The 11257-nt window shown below is 41.1% G+C and overlaps 2 protein-coding genes across 4 annotated transcripts; one reads left to right on the plus strand and one right to left on the minus strand.

Moving 5' to 3' along the window:
• Positions 1-1361: 1361 nt before the first annotated feature.
• On the plus strand, positions 1362-2553 carry fgf21 (fibroblast growth factor 21). Its single transcript, XM_088284896.1, has 4 exons — positions 1362-1500; positions 1591-1668; positions 1967-2070; positions 2266-2553. The coding sequence occupies exons 1-4, from the start codon at positions 1362-1364 to the stop codon at positions 2551-2553; spliced, it is 609 nt and encodes a 202-aa protein (XP_088141022.1).
• Positions 2554-4080: 1527 nt separating this feature from the next.
• On the minus strand, positions 4081-9004 carry LOC148317537 (potassium voltage-gated channel subfamily A member 1-like). 3 transcript variants are annotated; one of them, XM_088284256.1, is made up of 3 exons: positions 8899-9004; positions 8107-8805; positions 4081-5344 (listed from the first exon to the last, which is right to left on the minus strand). In XM_088284256.1, the coding sequence occupies exons 2-3, from the start codon at positions 8740-8742 to the stop codon at positions 4445-4447; spliced, it is 1536 nt and encodes a 511-aa protein (XP_088140382.1). In that variant the 5' UTR covers positions 8743-8805; positions 8899-9004; the 3' UTR covers positions 4081-4444. The 3 variants fall into 3 exon arrangements, with proteins under 3 accessions (XP_088140382.1, XP_088140381.1, XP_088140383.1); XM_088284255.1 differs by having other exon boundaries at positions 8107-8820; positions 8899-8997; XM_088284257.1 differs by having other exon boundaries at positions 8107-8779; positions 8899-8991.
• Positions 9005-11257: the final 2253 nt, after the last annotated feature.

An 11257-nucleotide genomic window follows, 5' to 3' on the forward strand; every position in this document is an offset into this window, starting at 1 on the left:
ACCTTTTGGCTGCTCATTCTAGGCAACAAACGAGAACGTCAAGCTGTTTTGCAATTTTGGTGTTTTTATATTAAAATGAAAAAAAAAAAAAAACAGTGGTTCTTCTATTTTTAAGATTTGTTTTCAAACGTAATATCCAATGAAATCTGCCACTAAAAATAGAAAAACGACTCGTTATTTGAGTTTCGTTTTAATAACAAAACACCAAAATTAAAACATTACGTTACCACCATCTAGCGGCCGAAAAATATACTAACACTTCATCGCATGTATTTCTTCCCCTTCTTTTTGTTTTACTACTTTAGGTTCGTGGTTGTCAAACTTTATACCCCAAGTGCAGCCAAAGAAAACACCAAGTAGTAATACTTCAAAGTACCAATATTCTGACCCACATTAAAATACAGTGACGCCGTCATTCAGCATCATTTTCAAATCTACGTGCATCAAGGCACAGTCATGTTGAAATTGACGCTCATTGCAAGGTTTACAGGAAAGTCCATTTACCAGCAGACCTGCAAGTCATTGCACAGCTGCACTCACGTAAACACATTTTGCTCTTGCGCTCGTGAATCCTTTCGCCCACACTTCCTCTCGTTATTCTCTAAAACAAACACCCATCAAACTAAGATAAACGCGCACAAGGTTAAAAACGCCATTGGATGTCTTGTAATTGATGCAGAGGATGACGCAGTGGGATGCGTTTGTTTTGTACGATTTTTTTTTGTTTTTTGTTAAGAGGAAACACAAAATGGTTTTCGGTAAATTAGGTATGCCATGACTGGACGTGGGAAAGGAAAAATACGGAGACTCCTAGACTTTAATTAGAATAATAGATGGGCAATGATGTAATGTGGGTAAAAAATGATTATTTAATTCCTTTTATTCATCGAAGTCACGTGTCATAGAATTCATTTGAAAGGAATGTGATCATCAGAAATTGGACAAACAGCAAACATTCCAAAGCTTTGTTATTTTGTTCTACTTTAGAAAAGTGGCAGGGAAGAATGAAAACAGTTTGACATTACTGAGAATTCAACTTTTTATTTTTTTTTAACATCTTATAAAAAAAAAGGGAAAAAAGGGAAGAGGGCCATATATAGTCGTCGAAGTTCCGCTGAGCATTAAATCACACTTTAAATGTCTGAGCCCTGAAGAGGACACTCCTTCGCCGGCTCCTCTATAAAGGCACAAACTTCTTTCGAAATTAACAGAAACGAATCTTGCCGTACAAGGAGCCATCATATTTCTTATTTAAGTTAATTATTTCTTGCCTTTTTATTCTTTGTAATTTATTTATTGATCATTTTTGTATTTATTATTATTATTTTATTTAACAGGTAAAATTTTCTTTTTGCCTCCAAATGTTTTGGTTAGCAAGCGACACTTTTGGCTTCTTTTTTCTCCTCACAAACCTTCCTGTCTCGCTTTCTTTCTATCTCGCTGACTCCAACCCACTTTTAGCCTTTAGCAGTCAAGTCAGGGAGGGGCATCTTTACACAGGTACACAATTTCATATTAGATATCCAGGTTCTGTTTAATTCAAATTGTGAGTTATATTTTTCTTTTCTTTTTGTTTTGTTTTTTTTGCAGAAAATCACAGACGAGGGATGTACTTGCAGATCAGCCAGGATGGAAGCGTGTCCGGAAGCGATGTTCAGACCCCTTACAGTGAGTGTTTTTTTTTTTTGGTTAGAACGTCTGCCTCACAGCTCAGCGGTTCAGGGTTCGACTCTCTGCTTGGACCTTCCTTTGTGGAGTTGGGATGTTCTTCTCATGTATGTGTTGGGTTCTCTGCAAGTAATCCTGCTTCCTTCCACCTCCCCAAAAATATGCACATTAAAAGTAATCCAAGTTGGAAAAACTTTAAAAAAATGAATGAATGGAATTTATGGCAACAAAGCAAGCAAGTTGTTGAATCTGAATCATTCAAGGCCTTCACGTTCATGTTGTGTTTGAACGTTTCCAGGTGTGCTGCAGTTACAATCGGTGCAACAGGGCCACATCGCCATCAAAGGTCAGAGGTCGTCTCTGTTTCTGTGCGCCGACAGCGGGGGCTCGCTCAGGGGTCAGGTGAGTTAAACCACTTTTTTTTTTTTAATTGTGTGAGAGTCTTCCTATGTCGCTTTCCATGGGAGAAAATATTTATTTATTTATTTATGATGAATCTGGTTGCCTCCTTGCAATTTATTATTATTATTTATTTATTTTTTACAGAAAGTAGAGGGTCAGCCCAGCTCTTCATGTGTGCCGTTCTCTCTCCCACAGACACAGTTCTCAGCGGATGACTGCACCTTCCGAGAGTTGCTCTTGGCAGACGGGTACACCCGCTTCCTGTCCCCGCGTCACGGATTCCCCGTGTCGCTGGCCTCCAGGCGATCCCCCGATCGGCACGCCGTCCCCTTCACCCGATTCCTGCCGCTCAAGGATACGCTCCCGAGGGAGACGGCATCCGAGCAGGCGCCGGTAGGGGAGGCAAACTTCAACCTGGACTCTGATGACCTTCTTGGAATGTCTCAGGAATCCATGCACAGTCCGCAGTTCTCAGTGGAATAGTGAAGGGGGTGGGGGAGTGAATCGAGTGAATTTACTGGTGAATTTTTAAATTAAAATATTTAATAATATTGACATTTGCCATGCTTAAAATGAGCAATACAGAAAATGGACGGATGGATTAATTTTTCTTTTTTTTTTATTGCATTAAACCTATTTTCTCTGTTGTATGTTTTCGGCTTAATATTATTCTTGTTTAAGTTTATTTAGTTTATTTAAGTTTATTTAAGTGTATGTTTAAAATGTATTTATGTTTAAGTACGACCGTGTGTTTTTGTCAGTACCTCGCAGGCATTTTGTCAGACTGGAACACATTAGAATGAAAATAAACTATTTTTGTAACAATTTACGTTTTTAGTATTTATTCTAGCTCAATTTGACTCTGGTTCATAAAGATGCGTGATACCTTCTGATAATTTAGAGGTTACATCTGAAGTGTTGCCTTGAGAAATAACTTTCATCACATTTGTAACTTGCCCATTTTTTGTTTTAATGAAGGAAAATTCTCTGATATTGGAATTGAGTCTCCTTTTGGTGTGTGCAACTTGGCCACCAGATGGCAGTCTTGTGCAGACAAATGAGCAGTTTTTTTTGCAGAGGATAAATAACATATGCCTTTGTCTGACAGTAAATATTAAATGGAGGTTGCATAACGTTACCTTACTAAAATAATTGCTTGAGTCTTTTTAATTTATTTTATTTTATTTTAATTTATTTTATTTTTATTTTATTTTAATTTATTTTATTTTATTTTATTTTATTTTATTTTAATTTATTTAATTTTAATTTTATTTTATTTTATTTTATTTTATTTTAATTTATTTTATTTTATTTTATTTTATTTTATTTTGTTTTGTTTTATTTTGTTTTATTTTATTTTATTTATTTTATTTTGTTTTATTTTATTTTTTAGAATACATGAACTGAACTAAACAATGATTATATTATATTGTATTAATGCTTTCACATCAGGGGTAGAATTTAATGATTTGTTTAACTATGGATGTCTGATTTTAGTACAAGTGGCTAACATCACAAGGATATATTTTTTCATTTTATTTTTTTTATGAAAATATGCCTTAGGCCATTATTTAAGACAACAAATTTCTGATTGCTTCATTTTTGCTCTTTTCTTCAATCCACCCTCCAATCTAATACTCCGCCACACTCGTATCGTAATGACGTTCGTGCTGCTTCATGTTCTTTTTTTAAACTGTAGTATACAGTACGCCTTCGCGTGGTCGCCAGTGACACTAACACAAACCAGCATGTGGATTGGAGTACACATGCCTTCCACGAGTCATCACTCTCATGCTATGGAAAGAAAGGCCTCAGCGTTCCAGGAAAATGGAGGATAAAAACAGCTTATACTGAAGTACCGAAGCTGTGCTGAAGGTCAGCAATAAAGATGTCACTTGAGGTGGAACGACAAAATCAAGTGGCCGATTGTAGAATTTAACCCCCCAAAAAAAACCACAGCTTCATTCTAAAAGCTTAGTAAAATATAGAATTTATTCAACGGTTGCGCGCATAACGAATCACAAATCAGTCGCATGTTCTCATGAATTGTCCCATGACAGCCCGATGAGGTCATGTGACTCGGGTCACACGGGCCACCGCCGCGAGCTTCGTGCCCGAGCGAGAACGTCGGCGTCGGTTATGCGATTTGCAACATGAGCTTTTCCAAAATAGAGAAGGTCTCAAATGTTTCCAGTGGAAAATATGCAAAGTAAGACGTCACAGTGTCTGGACATGCACGTTGTCGACAGTCAAACAAAAGCAAAAAAACTTTTTGCCGAGGAGGGAACTTGAGAATATACAAAATTCTACACGTTCTGTAAGACATTTGACGACATTTGAATGATTAAGTAAACGGTTTTTTCCTCCTTCCTTTTCACACCTGAGTGACCAACGGTTCTCTTAAATGCATATTTCCTTCAAATTCACCACTCTGCCCCATGTGAGCAAGAACCGTCCCGTTAAGGTTGTTGTAGGTACCGCCAATGGCGTAATAATCCCCCTCAGGATCCAGGTTCCCCTCGTGTGCCTCGTCGCCCTCGGGGTCCTCCTCCTCCCCCCATGGCAAGCTGGTGACATGCGTGTACGGGGATCGATCCTCACATTCCGTCTCGCGGTGGTAGAAGTAGCTGAAGTTGGACACGATGACGGGCACGGGGAGGGAAATGGTGAGCACGCCAGCGATGGCGCACATGGAGCCCACCAGTTTACCCCACACCGTCTCCGGGTGCATGTCTCCGTAGCCCACCGTCGTCATGGTGACCACAGCCCACCAGAACGCATGCGGTATGCTGACAAAGGACGTGTCGCTGTGGTCGGCTTCGGCGAAGTAGATGGCACTGGAGAAAAGGATGACGCCGATGAAAAGGAAAAAAATGAGAAGGCCGAGCTCGCGCATGCTCGCCCTCAGCGTCTGACCGAGGATCTGAAGACCTTTGGAGTGGCGAGACAGCTTGAAGATCCGGAAGACCCTCACCAGACGGATGACTCGGATAATCGCCAAGGATGTGGCCGGGCTGGTTTCGTTTTCCTTGGCCAGCTCCGTGCCCAGAGTGACGAAATAAGGCAAAATGGCGCTGAAGTCGATGATATTCATGACATCTTTGAAGAAGTGCATCTTGCTGGGACAGCAAGAGAAGCGCATGATGAGCTCAAAAGAGAACCAGAATATGCACACCGTCTCCACGATGAAGAAGGGGTCGTGGAAGATGTTGGAGGGTGGCGGCATGCTCTCCGACGTGTTCTTTCCTTGGCCATGGTGCTTGTAAAAATATTCCTGAGTGGGAGACAAACCACAAAGAAGAATATTGGGGTCACATTTTGGAAACCAACACAACAAAAGTCCTCTCAATTTAACACAAAATTGGATGAAACAATTAAAGCCAAAATGGACCATTTTTTTTCCAAACAAGCTCAGTTTAAATATTGTTTTTGATCGGGAAATTGAAATTTGAATTCTTTTTTGATCCATTCATTTTGGAGAAATTGGGAAATAAGTGACGACTTTTAATGAGGAATATGGCCACGCCCCCTTCCACTCTCGCCAAGTCAAGATCCAAGCCCGCTCCTTCGAGTCGACACGAGTTTAGCGAAGTTAAATGTCCGAAAAATAACCAGTCGGGGTTCGGGTGCGCATTCTTGCTCTTGCCCGCTTCAGGCTGCGTCAGTGGCGAATTGATCGGCACGGTATTTTGGATTTCGTGATCGCACCAGCTCACGCTTGACGTCAACAAATCCAAACGATCGTGCAGAACACTTTTTGACTTTCACAGGTTGGCGCGGGCAAGAGTAGTCATGCGTATTTGCATGTTGGTGACGATCGGTCGCCGTTTTAGACAACTGACAATTCGAGAAATATGACATCGCTCGCCTCACTGCTGTGACGTAGACGCTAAAAACTGGGAAAAAAATAACAAGCCGAGCTCCAAAAGGGGCAAGTGACGTAAATCTTATTACAAAAGAAAAAAAAACAAAAAACGTAAATCACTGCAGTTTTTTTTTTTTTTTTGGGTCATTTTTACATGCAAAAGTGCCAACGTCAATCAAGCGTTCCTTTAAGACCCCACAAATAATTTTCTGGTAAATTATAAAAAAAAAAAAAAATAAAATAAAAACACGGAGCTAGAAGTTTCAATTATTTTCCAAACGAAAGACGTGAAAATGACCGTCATAGCTTGCCAAGTCACGACAAAAACAAGCTAAGCCACTCCAAGTCACCTTCTCATCTGACTCGTACCCAGAAATCAAACAAACAAACAATTCCACCGTTTGAAAAGCGTGTCTATATTTAACTCTCATTTTACACACACACCCCTCGGGGGATACCGTTTTCTCAGTATTCTGATAACCATAACTTCAGTATGTTCGCCATCTCATTGGCCGTCACTTTTGGCAGCCATCATTAAAAGCGGTTGACATTTGCGGCTTTACATATCAATCATAGCTGCCCCCGATCTCGCTTGCACTGCACCTGTCTTTCCATTTTGCATGACAGTTTACGTCACTTTCAGAAATAGTGGCAATTTACGTTGAAGAATTCGCCGTGAAAATGCACAAGGCATGTCCAGTCGATTTTTTTTTTTTTTTAATGTAAACCAGATTAGTTGTGTGTTTGATACAATTTGATGCAAATTAGTAAAATGTTTTTCTAAATGACATTCGGTAGTAGGTCAGCGACTGTGTTTATTACTAAAGGTGCGTATCGGCTCCACAGTATGCGATCATCAGCGCCGAGGGTTCTCCTCCAACTAAATATAACCTTGTGAGATGTCTGAAGAGAAACACGAGAACGTCTCCGTGTTCCGCTTCGCATCCATCTCCACATTCATCACCATCCCACGGCCATAACGGCCGGCGCGCTTCAGTCGGGCCTTCCGACTTGGACCGGACAAAGTTACAGTATTTTCCTGGCAGCACGGAGAGGCGAGCGGCCCGGTGCCGAAGCCCCTGAAAGAATGCATTAACATGACCCGATGCATTCGACTCGTCCTGCGAGAGCTTTTAATCTTCGGTTCTAAGCCGGCAGAAGACTTTGGCAGTGCTTCACCGGCGCGTCTGGTCACGACGTGTGTGACCTTTTGGGCGCACACCTAACGCGGCGTTTTTACTCATCGCCTTTCGTTGCGACGAGGCTTCTCACCCTTTTTCTCCTTTGACACGTTCCTGAATTGAAGCATCATAAATGCAACATGGGTTAAGTCCATGCCGAAGTGTCAGTATTTTTCTCTTACAGAGGAATTTCCGGACTATAAGGTGCACCGGAATATAAGCCGCGGCAACTACAAAAAAATAAATAAATAAATAAATAAATACAAAAAAAAACAACTACTACTAAAAATAAATAAATGAATAAATAAAAATACTAAAAATAAATTAATTAATTAAAAAACATCTACTACAAAAAATAAATAAATAAATAAATTAAAAAAACAACGACTAAAAATAAATAAATGAATAAATTTAAAAAATGACTAAAAATAAATAAATAAACAAAACAAAAAAACAAAAAAAAACGACATACAAGTTGCACCAGACTATAAGCCGCAGTTTTCTATGTTAAAAAAAAAAAAATGTTGTTTACAGCATGTACAGAACGCTTTTGTACTGAGAATGCAAATAAAGGCACATACACAGATTGTTAAAACGGTGCCTTTTAACGCGGCAAAAACTTTGCTAATTAAAACAGAACACACCCAAGAGAAAAAAAAAATGGAAAAAAAAAATCAAGATTTATTTAGCATATTTTCTGAACTATAGAGCGCCCCCTACTGGTGAAAGAGAAATCCGCGGAAAAGCCGCACCGTTGTATACGCCGCATGGTTCAAAATCGAGGAAATAAGTAAAATACGGTGATAGCTGCGACATAGAAATACGAAGTTACCCAAAAAAAAAAAAAAAGTTTGAACTAGCTTAGCTGTTCCTAGAACTACGATTCAAATCATTGAATCGACTCTACCAACTCACAGCTTCAAGGTCGACCGTCATAAGAGATGGGGCGCACGTATTCATCATCCTTCTATTTCCATTCGCATTCCGTACCTCTCGCGTCTCTTTCTCAACGCGGAAGTCTGGCAGCGTCTCCAGGCAGAAGATGAGGATCGACACCACAATAACCATCACGCTGATGATGGCGATGATGCGAGCGGCCGACGACGATTCCGGGTGTTCGAACAGCATCCAAAGTCTTTTCTGCGTTTCGTTGGAGGGCAACGGCCTCTCTTCCTCTTTGGTGAAGCCTTCGTCCTCCTTGAAGCGGTCCATGATGTCCTCTCCCAGCTCGTAGAACGACAGCTCGTCCATGAAGATGTCCAGCGGGATGTTGGCGGGCCGCCGAAGACGGCCGCCTGACTGGTAAAAGTAGAGGATCGCGTCAAAGCAGGCCCGGTTCCGGTCCAAGAAGAGTTCATTCCGCATGGGGTCGAAGTAGCGTGACCTTCGTTGGGGGTCGCCAAGCATGGAGTCGGGGAACTGGGCTAAGGTGCGAAGTTGGGTTTCGTAGCGCATCCCCGAGACGTTAATGGCCAGTCGCTCACTCAGCGCCCACCCTCGCCTCCTCTTCTCATTTTCATTTTTTTTAATCTCCGTCGCGCCTTTTTCCACAATGTTCAGCTGGTTTTTCAGCTCTTTATCCTTCTCTCCTCCTTTTTCCTCATCCGGTTGGTCACTGCTGTCCATCCCGTTCGGTATCAACACGGCTCCGCAGACGTCTCTCCTGAGGAACCAGCAAGACTAAATCGCCTGAAACCAGAGACACTTGGTTTATCCCCCCCCCCCAAAAAATAAATAAATCAATTTAAAAAAAAAAGAAAAAAAAAAGAAAGTTGTACTCACCCAAACCAAATTTGAACTCTCACATTGTTCCTCTCCGGTTGCTTAGCGGGTTGTTTGTTCGTCGCTCTGTCATCATGTCCTTCAAATCGTCGTTTGTCAATCTGTCCTCAATGAAACCTCCCCCCCCCCACCCCACCCGCTGTCAGTCCTGCTAAACTCTGACCAGGTTCTGCGCAGATTCCGGCGCCACTTGTATGCTCGGGGAACATCCACAATCTTGTCCGTCCGTGTCGCCTCATGTTTGTCCCGTCTTGAAATTTTTCGGGAATGCTGTTCTGAGGAAATTCAATCTCAGTTCAACCCCTCCCTTGCCCCCCCCCCCCCTCTCATTTTAGCAATGAAGCAACACAACCTTCCGTCTCCGCTATCGAATGTCACGTCTGCATGGGACCCTTCGGTGTTGGTTTCCCTAACAAGCTCCATATTCTGGCCGGAGTTGCTCACAGCCCTCCTATGGAATCCCCCCCCCCCCCCCCCCGAGCCCCCTCCCTCCCTCCAGATCCCTGACAGTTTGTTGCCGCTCAAGTCCATGCGACCTCTGAGTTTACCTCAACATGCCTTCTTCCACCTCAACTTCAAGAGTATCGGGTAAAGCATCTTATGTCAGTCGTCCGTCTTCCACCCGTTCACTGACATCAACTACAAAAAAAAAAAAAAAAAAAAAGAGAAGTTTGTTCAACTAAGTCAGTCCGTTTCAAGATTGTGATCCATGTCAAAAGTGGAAGTCAGGATTTTTTTCTCGAAGGACTTGAACAAAAAAAAAAAAAGGATACATAAACAAGAACAACAAAAATAACGTACATCATTAACACTTTCAGAAATAAAGATATTACTTCCAGTGCATGAACTACGACTCACTTAGGATATCATTAATGTTAATAAAAATAGTCACTGGGTAAAATAACGAAACCCAGCCTGCAGGTACTATTTGTAATGATGTATTGCAGTAAATTTAGTGTCGGGTGTGTAAAACATACCTTAAAAGTCTCTTCTTCCCCCTTGAACTCAACTCGCCAGACAATCCATGACCACTAGAGGGAGTTTTGGACCAAGAGAAGGGAGGGACACAAAAAAAAAACAATCTCTGCCAACATTTGCTGCATTTAGTCACAGGGGCGAAAAGAAATTGCAAAATGGGCTGTTACATTTGATCTTTTATGTCCATATATTTAAATGACTGTACTTATACAGTAATAAATACGAGTAATAACCATACTATGAGGACAGAAGCTGCATGGCTCTAAGGCATGTCATTAACAAATAAATGCAAATATTGTGAGTTCATACCTTATGTCACGGATTAATATCCATGAGGAAGACAGAGGACTCGTCAGACCACAACGTTGTGTCATCTCTATTGTCATTATCAGGGACATAAAAGGGATTGTTGTCATTTTTATTGTTTCTCATTCGATAAATATTCCCCTGGCTGGAAACAAAAGGGCCATTTATGATATGATGCACCTATAAATGCTCATACAATGAATATAAAAAGTCTACACACCCCTGGTCAAATGCCAAGACCAAGGTCAATCACCTTTTCTACCAATTATATATATGAATAACCCGTGTAGCCCAATTGAATTTTTAATTTTTTTTTGTTTTCAAGAGAAAAATTACAAAATAAAGCTGCACAAGTGTGCACACCCTCTTGCTTTGCTCGGAAATTAACCAATCACATTCAAACGCAAACACCGACTGCCATTAGAAGCGTTCATAATTCCATCCACGTATCCACGTGCGGTGATGCGGGGTGTGAACACTTTTGCAACCACATTATTTCTGTTCTTTTTTGTTTTTTTTTATACTCGCCCTCTTGAAAAGATTAAAAACACAATTCAATTGAGTTTTATAGGTTAAGGGTCACTTGCATGGTTAAAAAAATAAATTAAATTGCATCTGAAAAGTAGTGCAGTCTTACTTTGTAAATCCACCGTCTTAGCCCTACAGTCAGTATATAAAGACCTCGCGTATGTCGGCAACTATTCCGTATCGGTTTCAAAATGTCAGATTGGGATGTTAGCTGGCATCCGGCGTCCATGATATCACTTGCTTTACTTCACCGTTCTCAGATATCGTTTGTCAGTTCCAGTCAAATCACAGATCGGCATCACGTGACCCGTTTTTACTTTTCCAAGCGCTATAAGGCTCAAATGCGTCTCCGGCCAAAACAGGAGGCCACTATACAGTAGAAGCTTTTTGGAATGATTGTCGTCCGAATACATCACGCCATTTCCTTTAACTTCCAACTGAATGTGTCATCTTTCACTTCCTCCAAGGACTTCTCATTGTGTTCTCGCTTCAAGTCGGATTAAATCCATCAATGCGCGGCAGGATCGTGTACCCGACTGGAACTCTT

The sequence above is a fragment of the Idiotropiscis lumnitzeri genome, chromosome 20 (genome assembly GCF_059441095.1).
Source record: "Idiotropiscis lumnitzeri isolate Australia: NSW breed Sydney's pygmy pipehorse chromosome 20, RoL_Ilum_1.0, whole genome shotgun sequence".
NCBI classification, from domain to species: Eukaryota; Metazoa; Chordata; class Actinopteri; order Syngnathiformes; family Syngnathidae; genus Idiotropiscis; species Idiotropiscis lumnitzeri.

What these genes read in the sequence shown, in the direction of transcription:
- fgf21 (XM_088284896.1), top strand. Translation starts at nt 1,362, where the DNA reads ATGTTTTGGTTAGCAAGCGACACTTTTGGCTTCTTTTTTCTCCTCACA. An exon ending in CGATGTTCAGACCCCTTACA is followed by an intron (nt 1,669 to 1,966) that starts GTGAGTGTTTTT and finishes GAACGTTTCCAG; the next exon opens with GTGTGCTGCAGTTACAATCG. An exon ending in GGGGCTCGCTCAGGGGTCAG is followed by an intron (nt 2,071 to 2,265) that starts GTGAGTTAAACC and finishes TCTCTCCCACAG; the next exon opens with ACACAGTTCTCAGCGGATGA.
- LOC148317537 (XM_088284256.1), bottom strand. Translation starts at nt 8,742, where the DNA reads ATGGACAGCAGTGACCAACCGGATGAGGAAAAAGGAGGAGAGAAGGAT. An exon ending in TTGAGAAAGAGACGCGAGAG is followed by an intron (nt 5,345 to 8,106) that starts GTACGGAATGCG and finishes TCTCCCACTCAG; the next exon opens with GAATATTTTTACAAGCACCA.